General features: G+C 52.1%; 1 protein-coding gene across 3 annotated transcripts; it reads left to right on the forward strand.

The window, feature by feature from the left end:
- The first annotated feature begins 107 nt into the window (after positions 1-107).
- Positions 108-23005, forward strand: NLGN3 (neuroligin 3). 3 transcript variants are annotated; one of them, XM_044763038.2, is made up of 8 exons: positions 108-369; positions 2882-3538; positions 4179-4238; positions 8132-8191; positions 9947-10096; positions 16186-16371; positions 18482-19271; positions 19913-21774. In XM_044763038.2, the coding sequence occupies exons 2-8, from the start codon at positions 3082-3084 to the stop codon at positions 20754-20756; spliced, it is 2547 nt and encodes an 848-aa protein (XP_044618973.1). In that variant the 5' UTR covers positions 108-369; positions 2882-3081; the 3' UTR covers positions 20757-21774. The 3 variants fall into 3 exon arrangements, with proteins under 3 accessions (XP_044618973.1, XP_044618974.1, XP_044618975.1); XM_044763039.2 differs by lacking the exon at positions 4179-4238 and having other exon boundaries at positions 19913-23005; XM_044763040.2 differs by lacking the exons at positions 4179-4238; positions 8132-8191.
- Positions 23006-27964: the final 4959 nt, after the last annotated feature.

A 27964-nucleotide genomic window follows, 5' to 3' on the forward strand; every position in this document is an offset into this window, starting at 1 on the left:
TTTCAAGGTCTCAAGCTTTGCAGGTAAAGTTGGGACTAGCTGCTCTGGACCACCTGTCTGTGACTGGAGGGGTGTGTGTACGTGAGAGAGGGAGAGAAAGCCTGGGCAGAGCGTGCTTGAGCATGGGAGGAATTGGGCCATGCCCCAGGACTTGAGCCATCTCTGGCACAAAAGGAGTTAATGGCAGGGACCGCGCCCCCCCCCCCACCCTGTGTCCGGGCACGCGCAGCGCGCCCCCTCGGTGCGCGGGCACAGCAGCCAGGCTGCCGGAGAGCAGATCTCGGGGATTCGGGTGCGGAGCCCTTGGCCTGGAGGCGATATGGGTGGTCCACGGCCCGCTTCAGTCGCTCGCTACAGCCTGGGGAACAGGTGAGGCCGCCTGCCCCGGTCTCTCATCCTCTAGCTGTCCATACCTTGCCCAGATCCTATCCCCTCCCAATCCCAGGCTCCTCCACTCCCCAGCCAGTGCTCCCCAGCCTGCTCAACCCCATGTTCTCCATCGGCACCCCTGACCCCCCGGTCCTCCCCCGCTTCCCTTCTCTCCTCCACCTCCTCCCTGAATCCCGCATCTCTATCATCCTCCTGCCTATGGTCCCTCTATTTCCACAGCCCGGCCGGCATGCCCATCAAAAAAATACCCCTACCAAGGGCCCCCAGCCCCATTCCTGTATTGCACATTGCCAGTCCCCCCTCCCCCGCAGTGCAGCCCCATCTCTCTTCCATTATAGCATCTCACAGCCAGGCTCCCTCCCCCACTCTCTGCAAGCCCCCCCCTCCAATGGAGGCCTTTATCCTATCCTCCCCCATTCCAATGCAGCTCCGTCCCCCAATACCGTTCGGAACCCGCGTGGCCCCCAATGCTGCAGTTCTCAATACCAGTCCATTCCTGCACAATGCCCCTCGCCCAATACTGCTCCAGCCCAGAAAGTACCCCCAGATGCCATTCTGATTCCCAGCATTGCCGCCTCCCCCTGTCTTCTCCCAAATTGCAAGTTGGACCAGGATGGAGATCTCAGCCTTGGGGACTCATAGTGGGTCTTAGGGTACAGAGGGCGTTTGGGGGTCGGTCGATTTGTCTAGGTGTTCACAGGGGAGGCGCATTTGGCGCCGAAGGGTTACTGGAGAGGGATGCATCCCGAAAGGGTTAATGGAATTTGTGGGGAGGGGCGGCACCGAGGGGGTTAATGGTGGGTGGGGGGGGGGGGTTGCTGGCGGGGAAGCCGTGTGAATGAGCGGTCTGTGCCCCGGAGTTGCCATGGAGACGGTGAATGGGGGGATTGTGTGAACTCAGCTGCGGACTATCCCCCCCATACACACACACACCCCCACTCCCTCCTGCCCCACCTCCCTACTCCTACCCCTTCCTTTCCCTTCCCTTTCTCCCCTCCACCCGGGTGCATTCTGGGCAGTGTCTGGGATCTAACCCCTCATACTTTGCTCCCCATTTCCTCTGAGCCCCCACCCCTTTAGTCTCTGCCCGCCCTCCCTCCTCCTCCCTTTTCTTCCTCTTCCCTCTTTCCTCTCTCTCTCTCTCTCTCTATTTCTCTCTCTCACATACACACACACACACACACACACACACACACACATTCTCATTCCCCTCTCACGGTGGCCGATTGCCGGGCGTTCCCAATCTCCCTCCCCCACCCCTTCAGCCAGTTCTTAAAGGAGCAGGCCTTCAATCTTGGAAGGCGGGAGAAATGGGGGAAAACCAAATTCTGTGTGTGTGTGTCCATGCAGGCGTGTCTGTGTGTGCCTGCGTACATGTGTTGACGGTATAACTGTGTGTCAGAAAACCTGTGTGTCTTGAGTGTGTTGCTATTTCTGTTTCTGTCTCCACCTATGTGTCACCGTTATGCTGCATGTGTCTCTGGATATTTACCTATGCGGCGTGTCTGATTATATTTCAGTAAGTCTCTGTGTGTCTCTGAATGTCTCTCTCTGTGAGTCTCTGACTCTGTGAGGCTCTCTGACTCAGAATGTGGGACTATATGAGGGGATCTCTGTGGGTTTGGAATGTATGTCTCTGGGAGTGAGTATCTCAGTTTCTGTGATCCTGGCTTGGTCTCTCTCACTCCCTCTTTGAGTCTTTGTGAGTTTATTTCTATGAGTCTCTGAGTGTGTGTCCCCTGCACTCCGTTATTTATTTTACACTGGCTGAGCATTGACAATGCCTAGGGTGCTAGGCAGAACGGTTTCTGCCTCGGTCCTGGCACTCTGTGAGAATTAGAGGGAGCCCAGCCGATGGAAAGGACCAAGGCTTAAGGAATGGGGAGCATTGAGGGCTGAGAAGAAATGTACAGGAGGGGCCCAGGAGGGTCTGTGGACTCTGTGTATGGCTGTCCTGCCCCCTGCCCTGCCTGAGGACGAGAGGGTCTCTCTGTGGGACCCTTTGCCTATCTGCTGCTTTCCCTTCTATGCCTTAGAGTCCCAGAGTGAGGGTACCAATCTCACCCTCTCCTGATGTGGAGGTGCCTGTGTGGGGCTACCAGGTCCAGGCGGCCAGAGAGTCAGTGTCCACACGGCATGCCCAGAGACCGGAGCTCCATTTCCAGTTCTCCCCACCCCCTGCTACCACATGCTACTCTGGCTCCAGCTGACCCCGATGAGCTCCACTGGCTAAGGAGTTAGAGTTGGGGACTGGGAACTTGCAGTGGCAACAACTGTCACTCTGTCAATCCCCGTGGATTTTCCAACAATGGCTAGGCACATAGAATGGTTCTGACTGGCAGTGGAGATCACCCATGGGTCCCTGGAACTCTGGGCATGTGAAACCTCTCCTAACTGTGGGAGAATAGCCCAAGCCCAGCAGGGCCCCAAAGACCGACTTGGTAGCCCTCTCCAGCCATCTTGGATGACGTATACTTCCCTCTTTCCACAGGCCTGTCTGGCCCTGAGGGAGTCCCCTTTCTGAAGCTGTGGTGCTTGGACGACCTGTTCTCTACGTTGCTGGGCACCTGTAGGTGTCCCTCGAGAGCTCAGTTTTGAGGTTCAAGTCAGTGTGGCCATGAAGGGGCTGCCTGTTGGGCTGATGCTGTGACCCTGGAGTCTGCCTTTCCTGCCAGTCCCCCTGCCCGGAACATGTGGCTGCGGCTTGGCCCGCCCTCGCTGTCCCTGAGCCCCAAGCCCACAGTTGGCCGGAGCCTGTGCCTCACCCTGTGGTTCCTCAGCTTGGTGCTGAAGGCCAGTACCCAGGCCCCGGCACCCACAGTCAATACTCACTTTGGGAAGCTAAGGGGTGCACGGGTACCATTGCCCAGTGAGATCCTGGGGCCTGTGGACCAATACCTGGGGGTGCCCTACGCAGCTCCCCCAATCGGCGAGAAACGTTTCCTGCCCCCTGAACCACCCCCATCCTGGTCTGGCATCCGGAACGCCACACACTTTCCCCCAGTGTGCCCCCAGAACATCCACACAGCTGTGCCCGAAGTCATGCTCCCCGTCTGGTTCACTGCCAACTTGGATATCGTCGCTACTTACATCCAGGAACCCAACGAAGACTGCCTCTACCTGAACGTCTACGTGCCCACGGAGGATGGTGAGTGCTGCGGCCAGGCACTGCGCCCTCCCTGCCTCCCACCCGCCCTGTTGTGTTTGTGGCTTGCATGTAGTTGTGTGCCCTGCAGCATGCATCTGTCTGTCTGTGAAAACGCTTCTAACCATCACTCTGCTTGGCCTCCCCCTTCCTCTTCCCTGTTCTTCCCTCTCCCAGCATTGTCTGAGCTCCCATGTGTGAGTGACACTGTTACCAGGAGGGGCCTGGCCAGGCCTGAAAGCTCTGACAGGTCTAGGGCCAGAGTGCTGGATGGGGCTTCCCTGGGGGAGTATGGGCCACTGCTGGCAGCTGCCCGCGGGAGGATGCTGGCTCCACCAGGCCCCCCTGTTGCCATTCCACCTGCTTTGAAAGGTGGTAGGTGTGTGTGGCCAAGGGAGCTGGGTGTGTGTGGGGGGCGGGGGACAAGCCTGGTGGGCATTACTTAGGTGCCTCCTCTTTCACTAGCTGATGCCTCCTCCCGCGGGGGTCATACTAAGGTAAGTGACAGAAACAAGGAGATGGTGGGACAGGCTCTCTGCCATGTGCTGCCTGCAGAGCAGCTCTTGGGGCCTGGGAGGGTGGGGGGTGCATGCCCCTGGGCAGAGGCCTCCTGTTATTTTTTAGTTTTTTATTCATTTTACAGTAAAGCGGATTTCCAAGGAATGCGCCCGAAAGCCCAACAAGAAAATTTGTAGGAAAGGAGGTAGGTAGCGAGCCGGCGGGGAGGGAGAGAGAGAGAGAGGGAGGGCTGCCTGCCCACCTGCCCTTGCCCCTGAGGACCCAGCCTTCCTTCAAGTAGCACAGGCTCAGGGGGCGGTCGGTGAGCAGGCACAAGCTCCACCTCATCCAAGGGCCCTGGCTGCTTTTCAGGGAGGATTTGGTGGCCTAAGGCAGGTTCAGAGCAGAAGCAGCAACCCCATTTCTTCCAGTCTTCCCAGCCCCAAATTCTGCCCTAAAACGTGTGCCAAAGACAGAGCCACCTCAGGAGAAACTTGAGGCAGCCAAGATGGAACCGGAGGCTCTGCCCTTTTCCTGGTGGGGGAGCCACCAGCTCGTCCCACCATGCTCTTTCCTGGGGTGAAAGTCTAGACTCAACTCTCAGGCCCTGAAGCTTAGACCAAAGTAGTCCTGCCACCCTGCCCACCACCTCTGGCCAGAGCATAGCTGAGTGACCCAGCCTAGTTTGGTGGCAGACCTTGGCGGTCTCCAGGAACTCTGGACTCTAAATGAGACACGAGATCCTGGATTATAAATTTACCCTCTTGCTGGGAAGAATTTGTTACCCCTGTATAATAATTCTTCCTGTTCGAATACCACTTTATATTTTCTGCGAAGTGCTTTCATACTTGCCTCATAAAATCCTCCCCACACATCTGGAAGCTCACAAGGCAGGAGTCGGTATCTCAGTTTTATGGATGAGGAAACAGGCCCAGGGGAGTGACTTGCTGATGCTCAAGGCCCCATTACTGGTCTGTGGTAGAGCTGGGACCAAAACGTGGGTCTCTTGACCCTCAGGGAAGTGTTCTTTCCACTGTAGCACGCGAAGCAACTCCCATCTGGTCATTCCCACCTCCCGAACTCTGGGAAAAAAAATGCTGAAATTTGGATGGGTTGGGCCCAACTGGAAACAGTAACAGCCTAAGGAACAGGTGGAAGATCACAGCCTGATCCCCACAACCCTTTGGCAAGCTTGGAGTTTGTTTTCCTTTGAAATCCTAGGTCAGGGTTCCCCAGAGAGGGCTGGTTGGGATTCCTGGGACCGGATGCTCCCTGCTGAATAAGACTCTCTGGGGGCAGAGCCCAGGAATCCGCATGGTGAGTGTGTGTGCTGAGTGCTCTTGAGGCACGCTGAAGCACTAAGGCCCGCTGCCCTAGGGGAGGTGTTCCACCACAGTCCCACACCCAGCCCAGGACCTCGCACACAGCAGGCAATCAGTAAACACTTTTTTGCACCAATGAAGCAGCATTGTCGTGTTGCAGAAAGAGTGCAGGTCTGGGAACCACAAAGCCTGACTGAGTCCCAGCTCTGTTGCTAACTCATGGTGAGACCTCAGGCAAGTCTTTTTCTTTAAGAACCTCTGTTTTCCGCATCTGAAGATGGTAGGGGACCATTCTGGCCTTAACATTCCATCAGCCTTCAAACGGATTCAGGAAGTGGGCTTCTTAAGCCTACCTCTATGAGTTACTGACTGGGGTGGGGGGAGGGGCAGGGAGAGGAGACGACATTAACATTAACGGCTTCCTAGGAGGAATGATCTCCCCAGGGCGCCAGTAAGAGCCTAGGGCAGTTCAGTCCTGTCCTGAGAGTCTGGTTAGAGAGCTGACTGGAGGCTCCACCCAAATATAAGCATTTACCAATCAGGATTGTTGACTACGGGCAAGGCCATGTGCTAGGTGCTGTCGGGATGTGAAGGGATGTGAAGTAGAGGAAAGACTGAGGAATAACTAAAGGCCTGATGGCTACTTTGAAGAAGATCCTAGCTGTGTATTTAAACTCAGCTGGTTTGGCTAAGCCCCACAGGCCAAGCTGGGGAGTAGGTTCCAGAGAGTGTGGGGGAGGGCTTCGGTCATTTAGCTGTTGAAATTAGTTCCCTTCCTAGGGCCTGTTGGCCAGTCGGACTGGAGTTACAAACCCTGCCTCTTGGGGGACCCATCCCCAGAGGCCGTTGGGGTTGTGATGTGCATAGGGTAGGCAGGGCTGGCCTGGCTGAGATCCTGCTGCAGCATAGTGTCGGGATGGGGTTGGTGGTCTGGCTGGCCTGGGTGACAGGCACGGCAGCAAGGAGTTGCTCAGCAAGTGCCAAGCTGAAAGACCAAAGGCATCTGTCCCAGCAAAGGAGGAGGCCGGGACAATGCAGCAACCCAGGGACACTCCCAGAGAGGGGCAAAAGGGACGCATCTTCTGCATCACGGCCCCTGGGAAGTAAAGAATTTCCTGGGAAAGACCTGCCCCACGCCCCCGCCTCCACCCCCATCAAGTTGGAGGGAATTCGCGTTTAGGGATGAGTGATTTCTTTTCATTTGGGGGAAATAGAGACGTGAGGATGCCCCAAGTCCCACAGGGTTTCTGAGGGCAGTACTGGTAGGCACCACTGGAGGTTCAGGAAGCCGGAGGCGGTTTCTGCCCCTCAAGCTGGCTCTTGCCCTAGTTGAAAAGGCATTTTGTAATATGAGGGCGGTTCCTGTTTTGATTAATAGCTGTAAGGGAATTCAGTCCCCAGAGCCCAGACCAGCTGAGAAAGAGGGCTATTTGCTGCCTCCAGGCTGAGAGTATCTGGTATCATAGACAAGAGGGTAAGCCCTGGGGTGCCAGCAGAATGACCTCGGTTTCCACACGCTGACCAGCATCCAGGCAGTAGGTCCTCTTTCTCCACAGCCATTCTCAAGATGCACTTCTCGTCGCCTTAGAACAGGGAGGAGAACTGGTGCCAGCTTACCCCCAGGTCCTAAATGTCTCTCTTCTCTCCTCTAGTCTCTTCTTTTTTCTCCCTCCCTTCCCTCCCCTCCCCTCCACACTCCACCTCTTTTCTCATTTATTTTCTTCCCTTCCCTTTCCCCCATCCCAGAAAGGTAGCATGGTGCAGTGGAAAGACCATGGGCTTTGGAGTCAAGCAGACCTGGGTTTGAATCTCACCTTTAGCACTTCCTAGCTGTGTGATCTTGAGCAAGTCACTTTACCTCTCTGAACCTCAGTTTCCCCATCAGTGAAACAGGAATAGAGATAGCACCTACCTCATTGGGGTGTAAGGATCAAACAATATGGCAGAAGTAGAGTGTCTGGCACATGGTAAATATTCAGTACGTGGTAGGAGCTATTACCATTATTCCTATCTCTCTGTTTCTCTCTCTCTCTTTCTCATGTCCCTTTTTCCTTTTGCCTTTCCCCCTTTCCCTCCCTCTCTGGCTCTCTCTAGATCTCAGAGCAATGCTTGCTGCTCTCAGGCCTGGTTCCTGTGGCTGGAACCCCGTTTGCCATTAACCAGCTCAGGGGGCCCCAACGAGGAAGACCAGAGGGAAAGCTTCATCTCCCATTTTCTCCTGTGGGAATCAGGGTCAGCTGAGGCCCAGCTTGAGCCTGCCCACTGGGCCAGGGTAGCTCAGGGCTGGGGTCCTTGGTACCCGTCTCTGCCCTAATAGCTCACATCCATATCCACACATGCTGGCAGTGCCGCCTCTCACCCTCCGGGCCTGCCCTTGCTCTCCAGCTCAGCCTGCCTGTGTACACACGTGCAGTCTCTTCCACCCGGAAGAAATCCTTTCCCTCAGTGGGTCTCTGGCTCTGTGCCCCGGCCCATCTGCTGCTATCCCCTTCCTAGCTGGGAAGGTACTTGGTTGAGATGGGCTGTTGGGGACAGGGAGGCGGGGCAGGGAGGTGCAGGGAGGCCAGCACAGCAGGGGCCTGCAACACCATCATCCTGATGAAGGTCTGGGCCTCAGCCCACCCATTCCCTCAGTTCTTGCCATCCCTCCTGCCTGTCCTGGGCTCAGGCCCAGAGCTGGCTTGCTGGGCCACACTGCAGTCATGCTGTTTTTGAATTCTCTCTCTGTTTTGTTCTCTGTTCTGTGCTGTTGTGTCTCCCCGTGTCTGGTCCCCAGGATCCGGCGCTAAGAAACAGGGCGAGGACTTAGCGGATAATGACGGGGATGAAGATGAAGGTATTTGGGGGCTGCAGGGCGTGGCGGCTGGTGCATGGCACAGAGCCCCTCCCCCTCTCGATGGGGAGAAGCCCCGTCTGTCTGTCTGTCCGTCTGTTGGTGTGTTTCTGTTCCTGTACAAGGCCGTTGGGCTGTTCATCCATCTTTGGCCTGGTTGGCCACTGGGAGTTCCAGGGTGATGGACACGGCTGGCGGGAGCAGGGGACCACAAGCAGAGCCGTGGGGAGGGCATCCTCCTCGCCCTGGTCCTCCACCCTGTCCTCAGACCTACAGTAGAAGCGGGCACTGCCGGAGACAGCTTCCTCCCCCATCTTCTGTGGTTCATGGGCACCTGCTCCTACTGAGCAGCAGGGAGGGTGGAGAGAAAGCAGGGCTGAGGGAGGGTGAGGAGAGGCACAAAGGATACTGGATGGCGAGGAGGTGCCTGTGTTTCATTGAGGAGACACCTGTATTTCGCGGGGAGACTGGCTCCTGGGAGAGGGGCCCAGCAGGATGTCACTGAGGAGTGAGGCAGTGACAACCAAAGGGGCTGGAGAATAGCACCACCCAGAACCTCCCCAGCCTTCTCCCAGAAAGAGAGAGATGGCCTCAGGGCCGGGGCTGCAATAGCTTCGGGACAGGGCCAGAAAGACTGTGAGCTAAAGCAGCAGGCTGAGGCCAGGGTACCACAGCCCAGTCAGTAGAGGGCACAAGATCCTTGGGTGACGGTTGAACCAGTCTTCCTTCCTCCTTGGGAAAACAGGTTGTGTTTGCTTGGCTGCAGAGAGCATTCCCTTCTACCTCCATGCTCTGGCCCTGCTCCTCCACCTCTGGAGGGGCCGAACAGCTCAGGGGGCCCACTGGTGGCTGGTAGGGCTGCGCTGGTGTGGCAGTGTCGGTCCAGCTCACAGACTGAGAGACTGCAGGTAGACATGATCAGGCAGGAGCCTTCTCTTGACTGCCCAGCCCTGACGCCCACGCCGTGCTACCTGGGCTTGGGAGCAGTTGCTTGAAGGTTCCTCGTTGAATGGCCTCTGGGGAGGCTCCATCTTCATCTTAATGCTGACTGGGGGCAGGTTCTCTCATTCTAGTTCTGCCTCTTTCCTCTTCCCCATCCCCAGTGTTTCCAGTTAAGTCTGCCTGATGCCCGGGGAGAATGAGATAAATGAGCACATGGCTGAGAAACCATGTCGATAAGGTTCCCCCTACCCCATCTCTGCCATTCACTCCCCTTTCCCCACATCCTTCCTTGTTCTCTCCCTGTGCCACCCCTTATTCCCACCCCTCATGTCTGTGTCTGCACTGGGGGGCCAGCTGCTGCCAATGGCTGTATTTTCATGTAACTGGTCTAGTCTTGGGGGTTTCAGGGCTCCCCAGCCCCTGCTCTCTGAAGCCATGTCAGGTCCCAGGACTCCTGGGTGCCCAGGGCAGGGACTCCCTGGATCCAGGCCTTCGTCTTCCTCCTGCTCCCCATCCCAGCCACGTGGTGGTAGGGCCCAGCCACGGCCTACCTAGGCCTAGCTGTATCAGGCATGCCTGGCTGCCTTCAGCTGGGAGGCACTTGAAAGCAGAGGCTTTAAAAACATCACTGAAGTCCGACTGTCTCTGGCCGATGTTTGAGCTCCAGGCTGAGCAGCCCCATTAGTCCTGCCCTCAGAGTTGGCGGTGGTGTCCTGGCACCTGGGATAGCTTTGCTGCCCGCACCCGCCCAGGGCTGGCGGGGGTCGGGGAGGAAGGGCATCCTACCCAGCTTGTGTCTCACCCTTCTCCTTGCAGACATCCGGGACAGTGGCGCTAAGCCCGTCATGGTCTACATCCATGGAGGCTCTTACATGGAAGGGACAGGCAACATGATTGACGGCAGCGTCCTCGCCAGTTATGGCAACGTCATCGTCATCACCCTCAACTATCGGGTTGGGGTGCTAGGTATGGTTCCTTGCTAGGTGCCTAGAAGGAAGCCTGGGTTCTCAAGGAGGGAGAAAAGAATGCTGGGGGAGTTAAGAACAGACGGCCTTGGTTCTCTAGCTGGTGCTAATGACCAGAGTCAAAATGTTGTTATCCTATCACCCCTGCCCAAGTGCTGGGAGCTTCCTCATGTCCCCAGGCCGTTTCCTGGAATGTTTAGATGCCATTGGAAATTCAATTCAAACTTCACACCTTCTGTTATGTCTCAAGCCAGGTCTCTGTTAGCAGACTTTTGCTTGGCTGAATTCTGTAGGGTCCATTAATTTTCTAGTGTCCTGTCCTCATCCCCACCCACCCACCCCCACCTCCCTAAACCGCCCCCCCCAACACAGATATTCCTTCTAGCCAATCACATATCCACACACTCCCATACCCTCACATATCCACTCCCAGGAATACGATTATTTCTCACTCACTCCCCACAAGCACACACATATACCCATGCACATATAGACCCCCACATCCACCTCTACGGACCTTCTCACATATATGCACACTGCCCACACTCCATATACACTCCACACATATAGCGTCCCCCACACACATATCCATATGCCCACATACCTCTGTACACTCCACACCCGTTCCCCACATCTACACAGGTTTCTCTCACCTTCCATACACACACACACACGTTCCTATATCTCTCTCCTTCCACATCTATACCCATACACACCATGCATACCCACACTCACACTTTCTTCTACCCCCATATATATACTCTACACAAAGACCCACACCCTGCACATCCACACACAAAACCCACAATATATATACTTTAAATGTACATAAATATTTCTTCCACACATACACACACACCCATATCCCCCTACACACCCCATTCCACATCCACCCCAACACCCAAATACACACATATACACCTTCCCCACATAAACGCAAACCAGTATTCTCCCTCCCTACACATATGTACCCATACCTAGATGTCCACACCTCCCCACCCCACACATACACAAATACTACACACACACACCCATATCCCTGCTTCCAGATCTACGTACGCATCCCATTCACTATACTTATATATTTCCCCCGCATATACACACACCCATCGACCTCCTGCACATATTCCTACATGCACACGTACACACACACACGTACATATTCCTCCCATACATGCCCTGCATATATACATCTGATACATACAGATGCACATATTCCGCCCCCTACCCCACAAAAACATACACATCCATATACCCACACCTGGCCTTCCATATCTGTACATGCACACACACCTCTACCCACCCCCACGCTCGTGCACGTCCCACACTTACATGCCCCTATATACACACATACACATTTCTTCTACTCTCTTCACGCATACATCCCCACACACTCCTACCCCGTTAGTACACAAATATACTCCCACACATACACACTTATGTCCCAAACGCCTCCTCGTACACACCCATGTGCCCTGCCCCTCGCATACTTTGTTGCCCACACACTTGTTTCAGTGATTTAGCCTGCCCCTCTACCCTGTACCTTCCTTGGTGACTGTTAATGCTTATCTGTGGCCAAGGACTTGAGGTGAACAAGAGCCTCAGAGAGGGTGACTCAGCACACAGGGCCTCACTGCCTTTCAGATGCTCGCCCCAGCCTCAGAGGGCGCCTGCAGCCCCCCATCCCTGGAGTGGCCTGAAGAAGCCACCTTCTTGCCTGGAGGGCTCGTGTGCTCAGAGGTCTGTGGGGGTCTAGGCTGTTTGCCAGGCCTGTCGGCCTGGGTGCTGCACCAGCAATTAGGCACGGTTTACTCCATGGCCGGCAGGCTCACAGGACATTATTCTAATTTGCTTTTGAGTATATTGCTTTGCCAGTTCTAATCCCAGAGGCCCTGGTGTTGCGTTTCACTTCTGGGTGCAGTAATGTACACAGAAAGGCCATGTCCTCTTGACTTACCCTTGATACTGTGTGGGATAGCAAGATATCTTTTTGGGGATCAGATTGGAGAAAGGCTATTTCCTGAAAAAGGTGGAGCCTATGTCCCCTTCAGTGGCATCTGGATACTGGGTACGAAGCATGCATGGCATCTCCCTGGTCTCTCAGCAGTCTGGTGGGCTTTGGTTTCATGGTTCCGCTGCTGCTCCTCTGTCCTTCTGAGTTGCCCTACCCATCACAGCAAGGCTCTTGTAAGCTGTTCTGTCCTGTTGAGAAAGGGGATCTGAGTCTCTGACAGTAAAAATGGTACCATGGAGGTGGCTGTAAACCCCCACACAGTTCCTGAAAAGTGATGAATATACAAATGTAATCACACACAGATATGCAGGAACACATACGTGGTAGGTGAAGGCCAAAAGTAATTTTGTGACTTTATTTTCTTAGTGAGAGTGATAGAAAGTATTCAACTCAGCTGCTTTTAGAAGTTATAAACACAAAGCTCCATTCTACCAGGTCTTTTTGGAAAGCACAGAGAATACTAAGGATACGCTTCAGTTCCAGATTATTGGACCAGCTAGGGGTGAAGGAAAAGAGAGAGTGGAGGAGCAGGGAAAAGAGGGGAGAAAGCGAGGAAGAGAAGAGGCTGGGGAGAGCAAAGAGGACCAGAGTGCGGCAGAGAAAGGAGGCAGAAGGGGAGACTCGCAGGATTTGAAGTGTCGGTTGAGAGCTGTGGGCTGCATAGAAGGCTGTTGCCGGTGAGCGCTGCCTGTGATACCCTGACGTGCCGACTGCTTCACAAGCCTTCAACTGCCCCGGTCCTTAAGCTTCCGTGTCAGAAGTTCTTAACGTTTTGTGGAGTCTTGGACCCCTTTGAGATTCTGATGAAAGCTCTGGACTCTCCTCCAGAAAAGTGCACGCACGCACACACGCACACACACACACTTAGAGATGTGATTTCGTTGGTTCTATTGAAGCTCATCTGTGAAACTCAGGTTAAGAAGCCCCACTTGACGGCCTCCTCTCATTCGGATGACCAGAACAGCACATCTTAGGGCAGAAATATTATTCTTTGGGCTTAAGCTTTTAATGATCAAAATATTATAAGAAGGAGTCACAAACTGAGATTTGGTCAGGAGTTCTCCACCGCTTCCTGTGTGCCCTTCAGTGCTTGCTCTGGAGCACAAATGTAATCAATAAGCCACTGATTGGATTCTGGGTCCATACAAGATGTTTTTGTCTCTTGGCGCCAGATGTAGAACGTGGGTTTTCCCCAGAAGCTTGGGGATTTCGCTGTGTAGCTGAGGCTTTGTTGTTTGGCCTCCCAAAGCCTCCCAGAAGAGGCGGTCGGTTTTGGACCTCAGTTATATGCATTCATTCACCCTCCCTCCCGTCAGCTTCTCTGGAGCACTGAGCCCAAACAGACGGTTCACTCAAAGGTGCTTCTTTAGACATCTTGGGTGATTCCGTGTGTTTGGAGAATGTCACAGGCTAGTCCATGGATCCCGTCTAAGGCAGAAGGGTAGGTCTTATTTGAGAAGCCCCAACTAGGCTTGAGGCCAACAAAAGAAAGGGACCCCAGCAGGATATAGGATGTAGATATCCCCGGGGCTGAGGAAGTAGGGGCTTGCCAAGTTTAATTCTGGGTTCCAGGATTTAATCCTATGTCCTTGCTCAGGTACCCTTCAGGCAGACTGAAAACCTGGTAAATGTCAAGCCTTGAGTGACACAGATACCTGGTTTTGATACAATATACGAGATTCCCCCGTCTTCTGTTGACAAGCAGCTTACCATGTACTGCAGTATAAACTTGGGCCCAGGGAGACTGGCTCCGATTTATTCTGACAGTTTATGGAGTTTGGTATTTCGGCCCTCATTCTCGTGTGGTTTCTGTGAGTGGCTGAGTTACTGGGGAACTAGCAGTGAGTGACTGCTTGCCCAGATTTCCAGGTTTCGTGAGCTTTCGTGGTCGGTCACGTTTGCTGTATCTTCCACCTGAGCCTGTTGGATATAGCGCTTCAAGCAGGACTCTCATAGTAGGGATGGTTGACATGGCATCATCCATAGGCTTCAGTGCCTCTTATCCTGAGGTTTGTGGGATGTGAGGGAGCAGAGAGTGATGGTCGAATCCTCCACCCAGCCCTTTCAGGCCTTTGTTTCTAACTCAGGAAATCGGTCCATGTTGGAGAAATTTACTTTACTACATCTAAATGCAGGCTTTTTCTGCTGATTAAGACAGACGTGTTTGACACATTTCACTGAATGATACCTTAGCAAAGGCTGAAGCCAAGTCTGCTATTGCCTAAATGAAAGGAAAAGAGAATATGGGGAAAGGCGAGAGGAGGGAGGGAGGGCAGGTAGGCTAAGAGAAACACATAGTGGTTTGGGTTTTTTTGCCCCAGGGTCTCAAGGCTCGGACAGCTGGGTTGGATCTTGGTCGGCATACTTCTTAAGGCTTGCAGGAGCAGCTTCAGTTTGTGAATGGGCCAGGCAAAGGAGAAGCTGCTTCCTTGTCTAGAGGAACAAGGGCTCCTCCGTTCATCCTCATTCGGGCTTTCTCTAATTCCTTCTCATTTCCTCCTCGGGAACCTGGGGCTAAAGAGAGCTTGTGACCAGGTCCTGAGGGGAATAACTAAGTACTTTACATACTTAATTGTACCAAAGGTAAATTAATAACACACTTGAAGAGGGTGAGCTGAGCTCTTTTGCAGAAGCTAGAAACAGGAGGACTCGAGAAAGACAGTGATGAGGTCGTGTGCCTGCCCGAATCTATTTGAATTCAGCTTCTGCCCATGACCTGCCAGGACCGCCAGCTCTCTCTGTGAGCTGAGGGAGCCTCCTCAAACATGGCCTGTCACAAAGTTGACCCCAGGTGCTGCAAATGAACTTTAACTGTGGAGTCAAAAAATACTGATCCAGGTATGGGTTTCCAGTGTGTACGAGCACCACTACCACCCACCTGAAAAGGAAGCCCTCCGACAGCCTAGGGCAGGAGAAGATAGAGCTTTCCAAGGAGCCTAAGGATCAGGGAAGAGAGATGAAATGAGGCAGCAGGATCAGTCTAAAATGGAAGCAGGGTCGGGGGGAATATAGGACATCTCTGTGGGATAGCCAGCAGGTGGGCGGGAAGGTGGTCTCCATGGCAACAAGTCTCCACAGCAGCAAATCCCAGCAGGTGGGTGGGAAGGTAGTCTCCATGGTGACATGTCTCCTCAGCAGCAAATCCCAGTGGGTGGGCGGGAAGACCTGTTTCTGTGGTAACACACTGCACTGACTTCCCCGTTTCTCCACCAGACGAAAAAGATGGTCTAACCCAGTGGTTTTCCAACTTTAGCAGGCATCAGAATCACCTGGAGAGCTTGTTAAAAACAGATTGCTGGGCCCTGTCCCCAGAGCTTCTGCTTCATTAGGTCTTGGAGGAAGAGAAATAAGGACCTGCCCTGAGAATGAGGGGAAGGGGCATCCGAGGCCCTGGAAAGAAGTGGAGATAGATGAACTCATACAGGAAGGACAAGGAGAGCTTAGGGATTGTTGCCTCTTGGCATCTTCACTTCCTTCAGAGAGAGAAGGAAGGGGAAAGAAAAGTAACTATAGATTTACAGTGTGCTGAGCATATTAGAGATGCTTATGTTCATTTTATCCTTGTTATAACACTTTGAAGTATTTTAATCTCCATTTTACAGAAGAAGAAACAATATAGCCCAGAGATTTTAAATAACTTGCCCCAGGCTACACAGCTAGTAAGTGGTGGAGCCAGGACTCGAACCAAGGACTCTCTGACTCCAGGGTTGCTCTTTCTCCTCTATTTTACCAGGTGCTAGGGTCATGTCCCAGACAGTACATCTGGGCAGAGGCTGCTGGGTCCTGGCCATTTCAGTTCCTGCAATTTAAGTCTCCCAACTGGAGGTATCCCCTTTGAAGGGTCTAGAGACTCCTCCTTCCAAACTGGAGAATGAGTGGGAGGCAGGGAGCTGACCCTTCCTGTGTGGATGGTGCTGGACCTTGTCGAAAGGAGCAGTGGTTTACGCTAGCTAGGTGGAAAGACCTACCCTGCATGCTCATTCTCTGCCCTCATGCCCCCGACTCCTGTCTGCCTTCACAACCCAGATTCTCCATTCTTCCGCCTTCACTGTCCTCACGCCCCTTGTTGAATCCAGGTTTCCTGAGCACTGGAGATCAGGCTGCCAAGGGCAACTATGGGCTCCTTGACCAAATCCAGGCCCTCCGCTGGGTGAGCGAGAATATTGCCTTCTTTGGTGGCGATCCCCGCCGTATTACCGTCTTTGGCTCGGGCATTGGTGCATCCTGTGTCAGCCTCCTCACGTTGTCGCATCACTCTGAGGGTGAGTAGCTCTTGGGGCAAAACATGAGCTAGCAGAGTGCTGGCTGCCCACCCTGAGCCTCCGGCTCTCGAGGGCTCGCTCAGCTCCGTGCCCCAGGAACACCCGGGGGACTCAGCCACCCCTCTTCTACCGGCTCAGTCTCCCTTTGGGGAGAAGCGGAAGGGAATGTTTCTCTAGGGGAAGAAGTAATTCTCCCAATGTGAGAGAGCGGAGCAGAGAATCCCATTTACATCTTGAGAACGTAGGCTTCTCCTTCGGATGTGGGAATCTTATTTGGGGGAGTGGGAGCAGAATGCCTCTCTCTGCAGGGGTGATGGTTCCTTTGAGGCGGGGGGAAATCTTTCTGTCTGGGAAGGACACACAACTTCGGGGTAGTGAGCTAGGGTGGAAATTAGTTTTTAGGCGTAAGAAACACTCGTTCTCTGCCTTTCTCGCTGAAGAACAAGTCTGTACAAGAGAACTGTCCCTGAGGGGGAAGATGGGTCGAAGTGAGCATCATTACCCTGCGGGGTGGGCTTTTTCTGCGGGCAGTGATCTGTTATCTGACTCCAGACGTCCTCCTGGGCTGTACCCGCCCTGAAGGGAGACTCATCTTTAGCCTGAAGGAAAGCCTGTCTCCTTGCTGTGGGTCCCTCTGCCAGTGACTCTTCCAAGGGGCCCGAATAAGCCCTTTTTTGCTCATCAGGAAACGTTCTCTTTACCTCTGGACTACAGAGCACATTCTATCTCTGAGAGGCAAAGGTGAACTTCTCACAAACAAGAGATCTTCCTGAAATAGCTGCCCTTCTCTGGAGTAAGGAAATCTGTGAGAGAGGACATGGTTTTTCATTGCAATCCACCCCGTGAGCTGGTGATATCCTCACAGGAAGACTTTCAGTCTCTCTTGGAAGAAGGCCTGTCTCTCTGAGAGAGAAAGGTCACCTTCTCTGACATAGAGATGCTGTCTCTCTCCCTCCAGGGACTGCCTTGGTGAGGGGAGACTAAGGTGGGGTGCCCACCGTAGAATGTGTTTCTAGGTGACAGTAATGGGAACAGGAATCCCTTTTTCCACAAAGGAGGATAAAGTACTGGTTGTGAGGGTGCTTCTGTGTGAAAAGAGGGACAGTGCCTCCTGCCTGGGGACGATTTCCCTGGGAGGAGAGGGCCTTTCTTGGACAGGTGCTAGACTCTCATCGGGAGCCTATGTCCCTGGAGGCCTGGCTGCTTTAAAGATTTGTTCTCTCTGTCTTTCTGTAATTAATTCATGGAGAATAATCTTTCGAAAAGTGAGGCTCTCTAAGTAGTAATCTATATTTCCCTTCCTCTCTTTCTGCCCGTGCAAACTGTCTTTTTCTTAGAGGAATGGAACTGCGTGCCTGAGGGCCAGATTCTCCCCTCCTTGGGAAGGTTACAGCCAGGGAGAGAATGAGACCCTTTTTTTGCCTCGTTGCGGGGGAGAATCATCCACGTTTTTAGTTTGGGGGACTGGCTCCCTCTTATAAGGCTAAGGGAAAATCTGGATCCGAGGCATCAGTAGTTTCAGGCAAAGGAAAGCCTCTGTGGAGACTACAGATGGGGAAGGCACGTTCCCTGGAGACTTTCAGACCCCAAGGCCTTTGCCCTCGGGAATCCTTCCCCAAACTCCCAGAATGTGAGGCTCTCTCCTGCCTGCATTTCTCATCTCTCATGAAAAAGACCCCTTTGTGGTGGAAGCGCGAGCTCCCTGGTGGTGTGCTGGCACAGAGCTGGGCCCAGCTGGGCAGGAAGCAAGAGGGGAAGACAAGGAGAGATAAAGAGAGGGAGCATAAGGAAGCTGATGTCTGGGACCCAAGGGGTTAATTCTTCCTGCCATTTACTTAACCCCCAAGTTACCAACCATCACCCCCGAACAAGGAGGCAGGCAGCAGGCAGGGGACCAGTCAGAGAAGGGGCCCCACAACCCCTCCTTTGGTTCTAACCCACCGTCCCAGCCAAAAGGATTGTTTCTCCTTCCCAGCCCATTCAACCCACAGGGCAGCCTCAGTAACAAAAGAATGAGGAGGTATTTAGTGTGTCCCTCAGGTACAGGCAAGGGGGGCCTAGGCTGTGGGTGACATGACAGATCTGACCTGGTGCTGCCTATCTTCCGTAGGGCTTTTCCAGAGGGCCATCATCCAAAGTGGTTCTGCTCTGTCCAGTTGGGCTGTGAACTACCAACCAGTGAAGTACACCAGCCTGCTGGCAGACAAGGTGGGCTGTAATGTGCTAGACACAGTGGATATGGTAGACTGTCTTCGGCAAAAGAGTGCCAAGGAGCTGGTAGAGCAAGACATCCAGCCAGCCCGCTACCATGTGGCCTTCGGCCCTGTGATTGACGGTGATGTCATTCCTGATGACCCTGAGATTCTCATGGAACAGGGTGAGTTCCTCAACTATGACATCATGCTAGGTGTCAACCAGGGTGAGGGGCTCAAGTTTGTGGAAGGGGTGGTAGACCCTGAGGATGGTGTCTCTGGCACTGACTTTGACTACTCCGTCTCCAACTTTGTGGACAACCTGTATGGCTATCCTGAGGGTAAGGACACCCTGCGGGAGACCATCAAATTCATGTACACAGACTGGGCAGACCGTGACAACCCTGAGACCCGCCGTAAAACACTGGTGGCACTCTTCACCGACCACCAGTGGGTGGAGCCTTCGGTGGTGACAGCTGATCTGCATGCCCGCTATGGCTCACCTACCTACTTCTACGCCTTCTACCATCACTGCCAGAGCCTCATGAAGCCTGCCTGGTCAGATGCAGCTCATGGGGACGAAGTACCCTACGTTTTCGGCGTCCCTATGGTAGGCCCCACTGACCTCTTCCCCTGCAACTTCTCCAAGAATGACGTTATGCTCAGTGCTGTCGTCATGACCTACTGGACCAACTTTGCCAAGACCGGGTAAGAAGAAAGTGGGGTTTTTCTTCTTTGGGACCCCAGCTTGCCCTCCCCTCTGCTTCTCTATCGAAACTTCTTCCATCATCTCCCTTCCTAAGATATTCCCCAAATCTTGCTTGGTAACCCTTCACCCCATTCCCTACTTCCCCCTTTGGAGTCTTTCATGCTATTTCCTTCCCTCAAAAATTTTGTTGAGGCTCAGAACTTGGTTGGCCTTAGGGCTCAGCAGGAATGAGAGATAACTGGCAGAACTATGGAATTCAAGGTTAGATGGTCTGAGGCCTTGTGAAGTAGGAATAAAGTGCTTTCAGAAAGAGCCTTTAAAGGGCTCTTGGAGAAACTGGGCAGCTGAAAAGATTAATGGATACACAGTGGCATGTGGGAAGAAAAAGCGTCTCCAGCGTGATCTTACAGGACGGGCACAGGGAAGGGTGAGACAGTTTCTATGATGCCGTGGGCAGTAGAAGTTCGGGGCCTGGGGAAGAGTTGGGACATGGACAGAAGGAGGGACCTTGAAAAAGATGAAAATGCCGGGAAGTTTTGGACTGGGGAAGAGGTTTAGGGGTGGGTGTGAGAGGAAGAATGCTGGGCCCTTTCCTCATCTAGGTAGAGTGTTGACCCCAGGTTTTCATGTGGTATTTCAGGGATCCCAACAAGCCGGTCCCCCAGGACACCAAGTTCATTCACACCAAGGCCAACCGCTTTGAGGAAGTGGCCTGGTCCAAATATAATCCCCGAGACCAGCTCTACCTTCACATCGGGCTGAAACCGAGGGTCCGCGATCATTACCGGGCCACTAAGGTGGCCTTTTGGAAGCACCTGGTGCCCCACCTATACAACCTGCATGACATGTTCCACTATACGTCCACAACCACCAAAGTGCCGCCCCCGGATACCACCCACAGCTCCCACATCACCCGCAGGCCCAACGGCAAGACCTGGAGCACCAAGCGGCCAGCTATCTCCCCTGCCTACAGCAACGAGAACGCCCAAGGGTCCTGGAACGGGGACCAGGATGCAGGGCCACTCCTGGTGGAGAACCCTCGTGACTACTCCACTGAATTAAGTGTCACCATCGCCGTAGGGGCCTCCCTCCTGTTCCTTAACGTTCTGGCCTTTGCTGCCCTCTACTACCGTAAGGACAAACGGCGTCAGGAGCCCCTGCGGCAGCCTAGCCCTCAGAGGGGAACCGGGGCCCCTGAATTGGGAGCTGCTCCTGAGGAGGAGCTAGCAGCATTGCAGCTGGGCCCCACCCATCATGAGTGTGAGGCCGGTCCCCCCCATGACACACTGCGCCTCACTGCATTGCCCGACTACACGCTGACCCTGAGGCGCTCCCCTGATGACATCCCACTCATGACCCCCAACACCATCACTATGATTCCCAACTCCCTGGTGGGGCTGCAGACATTGCACCCCTATAACACCTTTGCCACAGGGTTCAACAGTACTGGGCTGCCCCACTCACACTCCACTACCCGGGTATAGCTCCAGCCCTGAGCACAGCCTATCTCCCGGCTCCCTCCCTCCCAGATCCATGAACACATGTGTGCACTCGAGCGCGTGTGCGCACACACACACACACACACAGACACACACACAGACACATACAGACGTATATGTATACGCACGCACCCACACTCGACAGCAGACCCACCTGCACAAACATAGACAGATGTGGACATGCACCCGCATGTACAAGAACACAAATAAAGAAGTAAACCTGAACAAACCCTTTAAATGGGGACGCAAATGAGTCCTTGGGAAACCGAGGACCCGTGAAACAGCAGCTGAAGCCAGCTCCCTGAGCCTGACCACAGACACTCCTGGGGGCCTGAAAGCGCCAGCTGGACACCCCCTCGGTGCTCGCCTTCCGCCTCCCTTGGAACTGCACCACCGCCCAGCTCCAGACTTGGGAGTGTTAAAGAGCAGAGGAGCTCTTTCTCCCCCAGACTTGGTCTCTTTTCTGGGTCTTGTTTTTGTTGATTTTTTAAAAAAATTTTGGAACAAATGCTTCTCCAACCCATGAGTGCAAAGAGCCTCCAGAAGGGAGGGCTCCAGGCCCAGGGCTCTCTGGCTCTGGAACCCCCAGTGCTCACACAGTGCGACCAAGGAACATGACCCCCAAGAAAGAAACAGATTTGAGCAAGACCATCAGATGGAAGGAGGAAGGGGCTGCCGCTGAGTGGGGTTAGAGGGCTCTGGGGAGAACTCTCCAGCTATCTCGGCATCCTTGTGGAGGGCTGCAGAGACCACAGGGTGACCTGCTTCCCCCAAAAGCCAGGAGCACCAACCTGGCTAGACTAGGGGACCCTAGATTTGGTGAACGAGGTTTTGTGGAGGCCATGTCATTATCGGGCCCCCCTGGGTATAATCCGGGTTCTGCCTCTCCCTTGGGGTAGTGCTATCAGAAATTCGCCCCATTTTCTTTACAGAGTCTCTTTTGTGTCTGTCATTTCTCTTTCAAAAAGGCAATGTTTTTTGTTGTTGTTGGCTTTTTTTTTTTTTTTAAAGAAAAGTTCTTAAAACACTAACGGAAACCCATGGAGTTTGTCCTTTGTAAAAATTTTAAACACAGTGTCTTGATATAAAAATAAAAAATCCAGTTAGCACTCCCAACCTGCCTCCCTTGCACAGGCCTTGTCCCAACAGACCTCCCGGCAGGGTGCCTCTGCGGGGGCCAGGAGTCGCAGCCTCCCTCCGCCTCCTGTGCCTTTAAGCTGATACAAGTCTGGGCTGCACTCTGCTGGCCCCTCGCAGGAAGGCCTCTCCAATCTATCTCAATCAGGTTGCTGTCCCCAGTCCCCCACCCCCCAACGCTCTGGGTTCCTGCGCTGAAGCCTTCTCTCAGCACCTCAGCCCTCCTAATGAAACAGCAAAAATAACACTTCCTTCTCCTCTGCGCCACTGCTGCTGCTGCTGTCGCCATTCCTGCCACCTGCTGCCGCCACTGCCACTATCACCACCACCCTGCCCTCATCCTGAACTGGGGCCTGGGAGGAGGTTTGACCTCTAACATGCTGAAATTCCTTCTCGTATCTGAATCCAGTGCAGCATCAGATATGTGGACTCCTGGCCTTGGGTGACTGACAGAGCAGGGGCCCTCTCCTCCCCGGGGTACTTGCTTCCTGTTCTGTGAATTAGACTTGGAGAAGTCACTGGGGCCCTGGGAGCAATTTCTCTCCAGGACTGCGATTAGTGGCTCCCTGTCAACCCTGGGGGACAGATTCAGTGGGGCTCCACAGAGTTAGCATTGTGGTATTTCATATTCTGATCAGTGACTTGATGGCCTGAACGAGGAGTGTGCTCATCAAGTGTGACAGTTGGGCGGGGTTGCTGACACCTCAGAAACCAGGAATAGGATTCTTCAAAGTGACCCTGACAAAATGAGGGAGATGAACCAACACAACAGGACGATGTTCAGAGGGGACAAACACAAGGTGGTACGAAGACCCAAACTGAGAACTAAGATACTAAAATGGTGCGTGGGTTCAAGAGAGAGAGGGGCAGTGATTGACGTGACACGGTGTATTTAAAAAAGAGAAAAACTGGGGGGAGGGTGTCAGGGTGGGTCACAAGTTGAATGAGTCCATGGTGTAGAACTGGTTTTCTCCCTCCCTCCATCCCTTCCTCCCTCTCACCCTCTTCTTTCTTTTCCTCCCTCTTCCCTCCCTCCCTCCCTCCTTTCCTTTCTTCTTTCCAAAACTAATGTGAATACTAGCATATAATAACAAAAATATAGCTTGGAGTGCTGGGAAGTGATCAGAGTCCGAGTTTTAGAATTAGAAGTAACCTCAGAGTCATCTAATCCAACTCACTTGTCATTGGGGAAATGGGCCCAGAAAAGCCCAACATCACAGTTAGTGTTAGAAACAGACCTAGAATGCAGTTCAGTAAGCTACGACCCTTCCCCGGCTCCTCCACTTTGCCACTTTACCTAGCATTGGTCAGACCTTTTAAAGCATTAATGGGTCTGCCCTTGGTCAACACATCTTCAGCATGCATGGAAAAGCTGGAGAGGGTCTGGAGAAGAGCAAAAACAATGTGCCAAAGGACTAAGTTTGGAGTTTTTTTGTTAATTTAGAAAAGAGAAAGCCAATGAGGTAACGTTCAATAATTGTGGAGCACCCAGCCATGTGACAAGTGTGCTATATCATCTTCCAAAATGTAACTCCTAAGGAAGGACAGAGCCGACGAGCTGTTCTCCATCTTTTTTGAGAATGATAGAGGGAAAAAGATTGTTAGACACACGGAAGCACTGTGGATATGATCATGGCACTTAGAACGTCCTCAGTAACAGTTGCCAAATTGTAGGAAGGGCTACTAAGGAAAGCACTGGTGTTCATCCTCCTGAAAGCAGAGGGCCGAATGACCCTTTTAGGTCAATTTAGAGTCTTTGTTGTTATGATCCTTTGATTGCTCCATCTCAGATATTACCAAACTGGGCCTCCTCTTCGTGTGTGTGTGTGTGTGTGTGTGTGTGTTTATACCTCAAAATTAGGAGGCTCTCTATTTGGGGAGGATTTAGGCATCGCCTCTCCTCTAAGAACTCAAGGTGCTATAGCAAACCCAGCTCCAGTCCTATTTGGGACACATCGGTGAGAGCTTACGGTTGGTCTTCACACCTTTGAAAGGTCTGGGTGGAAGAGGTGACCTCCAGGACAGGCAAGGTTTCAATCTAGTTGGCGGTCAATGCTGTGCCTGGGTAGCTGGAGTGTTCTCGGCCCCATTGCTGACTACCAGCCTTGGGCCCAGCTAAAAAGCCCAGCTACTTGTTTGAAGAGGGGCTGAAGACATACTTGGATTTTATTTGACATTTCAGAAATCATTAGCGCCTAGACTGGGTCCAGTCTGCCTCGCGAGATTTATCTGGTTTCTATATTAGTCCCTTGGGGGCTGGACACAGCTATCTTGGGATCTGACCTTGCGGTGTGTGTGAAGGGCTAGAGGGTGGTCGCTGTGGAAATCTCCGGAGGAAGTGAGTGTGCTCATCAGGACTGTAGGCCTGGCCCTGTGCTAGTTTATATGCTATGAGGGATAGGAGCTACCCACTATGGGGTATACCCTGTCAGGAAGACAAAACGGAACTATGACAAAATGCACAAAATGCATCATCTAGTATGTGACTTCAATTGTATGGTAAAGGTTAAAGGGGCTGGAGAAATTTCAAGAAAGGTTATGGCAATGTTTGGGTAGGTGGGTGGAATAGTGGGCATTCCAAATTGGGAGAAAAGCCTCAGCAGGAGCATGGAAGTGAGAAGGTCTAGGTGCATTTGAGCAGTGAGGGACCTGACTTGACCGAAGCAGAGGGTTCGAGTTGAACGGTGGGAAATCCCCTTGGAGAGGCAGGTTGTGGCGCTCTTTATGACAGTATAGGAGTTTGGGTGCTATTGGACGAGTGATGGGACGCCCGACCTCTTCTTTTGCTGTTGATCTTATAAAGAGAAACAAAACCTTCTCAGCTCCTCTTTCGCTCCTTCTCTTCTGCAAGGAGAAGGATTTTCAGAGTAGAAAGGACAAAGCGAGCACCCGAGAGAGGCTCCTAAAGGCAGTCTCCTAAAGAGAGCCTTTAGCTGCTCCGAGTAACTCCATCTCAGCCTGGGTCAATAACAGCCCAGGGCATTGCAAGGACTTGCAGCTCAAGTTGCAGGACAGCTGGCGGTGGCTTTGAAAACCCCATGGAGAGTGAAGAAGATGCACACTGCAGCTTAGAGATGGGCAAACGTGGTTCCGCAGTTTTACAAATGGGAAGAGATGAATTCCACAAATTAGAGATCAATAAGTTTAAATATTGATTGAGGGCAATATTTTAGAACAAATGACTAAAAGGATGGTTGGTAAGCACTTATAAAAGGAAGCGAAGATCATTCAGCCCCTCCATGAATTCAGGAAAAACAAATCGCTCCCCATCAGCTCACTTCCTGTGATAGGGTGACTGGAGGGGTCGATGATGAGGAGAACACTATACCTGCAGAGTATTTCGAGGTCAACAGACCATTCTCTCATGATACTCTGGGGATAATGTGGAGAAATGTGGCGCAGATAAAGATAAAACTAGGCGGATTCGTAACCGTTGAATGACTACACACAAAAGGGTTCTGTTCTAATGTCACTAGATCAAATTTGAAAATTACACGTAGCTGGGGGAAAGAGCCAAAATGTGAGATGACAGAATCAGAATTCATAGAGATGTCAAGAGGCTGGAATAATGGAGTAGCTGTAGCAAAATGAAAGCTAACAGAGACAAATGTAAAGTCACTTATTTGAATTCCAAAATGTAGCAGCACAAGTGTAGAATATGAGAGATGTGACTTAGAGGGTTTTAGAGTGAATGAAAGCTCATCATGAGCCATGAGTCAAAAGCGTGGTTTGGTTGCTACAAGAAGTATTGTGACCTTGGACTGTATTAATAAGAGTATAATCTTCAGGATAAAGGAGGTGATCATCTTATGCTACTCTGCACTAGTCAGACCGCATCTGAGGCCCTCTCTTCAGTTGCAGGCATCACACTTCAAGGGAGATGTCAACAAAAGTATATTCAGAGAAAGAGTGGTGAGAATAGTGAGGGGACTGGCAAATCCCGGGAGAAATGTGTCCATTGGCAGCAAATCATTACCGAGCTCACGGGGAAGAGGAAGCTGTAAATTTGTTCTGTCTGTGACTCCAAAGCCTCCAAGATCCAATGGGTGGAAGTTACAAGAAAGCAGACTTTGGTTCAATATAAGGAAGATGCTTTCTTTCTTTTTTATAATGAAAACAATGATAATAAAAGTTTCAGTTCATGTTTCCAGCCTCTTGAAGTCCTTTTACAATTCATTACCAACAGTTTCAGTACAGAGAAGAAAAAAATTCCTAATCTCAACATCCTAATATAAGCATTTTGCTGTGTTTAGGAAGAACTTTTTAATAATTAGTAGTACTCTCTGAAATTAGAATGGACTGCCCCCAAAGGTAAGCATCTCCCCCATCCCCAGAGATATTCAGGCAGCGACTGGACAACCACGCTGTGTGGATGATGCAAGGTCAATGAAAGCATCCGATAAAGGACTGAACCAGGTGGCCTCTTGGTTTACTGAGATTCTATGATACTTGAGCTGGAAAGTCTCATGGTTAAGTATTCAGGAAAATATTTCTGGAGCTCAGGTGCGGGGCACTCTGGAGGAGGAGAGACTAGAAGTAGAGATAATAACTGGTTAAGAGGCACCTATTCTGAGGGCTACAACTATTTTCACCTCTAGCCCCCCTCCCACTTGAATCCCAAAATTACAGTTGCAAAAGCAGCCTTAATGGTTGCCTAATTGCCCTCCCTCATGATCAGATGCTTGATTCCCTTCTGCAACCTCCTTGCCAAATAGTTATCTTGCCTCTGCTTAAATACCTCCAGTGATGGGAATATCTTGTCCTGTCAAAGCAGACCATTGCATAATATGTGGTCATCTTGAACCATTATCAAGTTCTTCCTTAGGTTGAGTCAAAATATGTTTTCCCATAGCACCTGCCCTTTGCCCCTGATGGTGCCATCTTACGAAGCAAAACAAGGCAGATCCCTCTTCTGGATTATGAACCTTCCAATATGTGGAAACTGGCTCCCAAACCACCACCATCACCCTGTTGATCCCTTCTCCAGGTTAAAACAGCTCCAGTGGTTCCTACGGGATGATTTTTAAGTCTTCTCACACTCCCGGTCTCTCGCTTTCGTGCCTGCTCCAGGTTGCTAACGCCCCTGCTCATGTGTGGCGTCCAAGGCTAAAGACAGTCCTCGCCGTGGCCTAATGAGCAGAGAAGAAAGCACAGCCGTAATCCCTGCACCCCAGCCCCGAATGCACTAGCACTGCTGGCAGCTAGTGTCAAAAATAACGAGCTGACAGGCCCCTCAAACACCTGAAATCTTTTCCCACGGATCGTTATTAAGTCCCGTCGCTCCTACCTTGCACGTAAGCATTTGGTTTTGACGAACTCGACTATGAAACTTTACATTTCATTTTCCTGGTTCATTATGGCCTCTTGGGATCTTCCTGAAACCAGATTCATGTCACTTACAAATATGATCAGCATACCATCAATGTCCTCATCCAAGTCGTTAATTAAATCATTGGATAGGCCAGGGACCTGCCTCCAGGCTGACAAAGATCCATTAGCCATCAGCTGTGAATACACCTTACTGTCCTGTCTTCACCCCACATTTTCCCTTCTTATCCACAAGGACATCTCACATCAGGATATTCTTAAACAAAATAAGGTTGCACTCTGAAATCCTCTTTGGAAACACAAGAGTGCGGAGAGAAGGGAGTGGAAACAAAATGAGAGGAATGTGACCTTTAGATCTTCTCCCTTTCCCCCAGTCCCCATGATGAGTCCCATGGCTTTAGTCTCCATGAAGGAATTTCCAGCCAACAGCTCAGGTATAGAAAGTTGAAAGAACTGAATTTAGGGTCAGAAAACCTGCATTCAGACCTATCTCTGCCTCTTCCTAGCTGGATGACCTTGGGTAAGTTGTCGGACTTCTGAGTCTGTTTGCTCATCTGTGAAGCAGGGCTGGTAACACATACCTCACAGGCTTGTTGTGAGGATTAAATGGGAAAATGGATGTGATGTGCTTTGTAAACTGTAAGCACCGTACCAATGTAAGATAATATTATGATGATGATTTATTGAGTGCCTACTGTGTTCCTCAGTATAGGGTACAAAAAGACAAG

The sequence above is a fragment of the Equus asinus genome, chromosome X (genome assembly GCF_041296235.1).
Source record: "Equus asinus isolate D_3611 breed Donkey chromosome X, EquAss-T2T_v2, whole genome shotgun sequence".
In the NCBI taxonomy this organism is placed as follows: domain Eukaryota; kingdom Metazoa; phylum Chordata; class Mammalia; order Perissodactyla; family Equidae; genus Equus; species Equus asinus.

What these genes read in the sequence shown, in the direction of transcription:
- NLGN3 (XM_044763038.2), top strand. Translation starts at nt 3,082, where the DNA reads ATGTGGCTGCGGCTTGGCCCGCCCTCGCTGTCCCTGAGCCCCAAGCCC. An exon ending in TGACGGGGATGAAGATGAAG is followed by an intron (nt 8,192 to 9,946) that starts GTATTTGGGGGC and finishes TTCTCCTTGCAG; the next exon opens with ACATCCGGGACAGTGGCGCT. An exon ending in GTTGTCGCATCACTCTGAGG is followed by an intron (nt 16,372 to 18,481) that starts GTGAGTAGCTCT and finishes TATCTTCCGTAG; the next exon opens with GGCTTTTCCAGAGGGCCATC.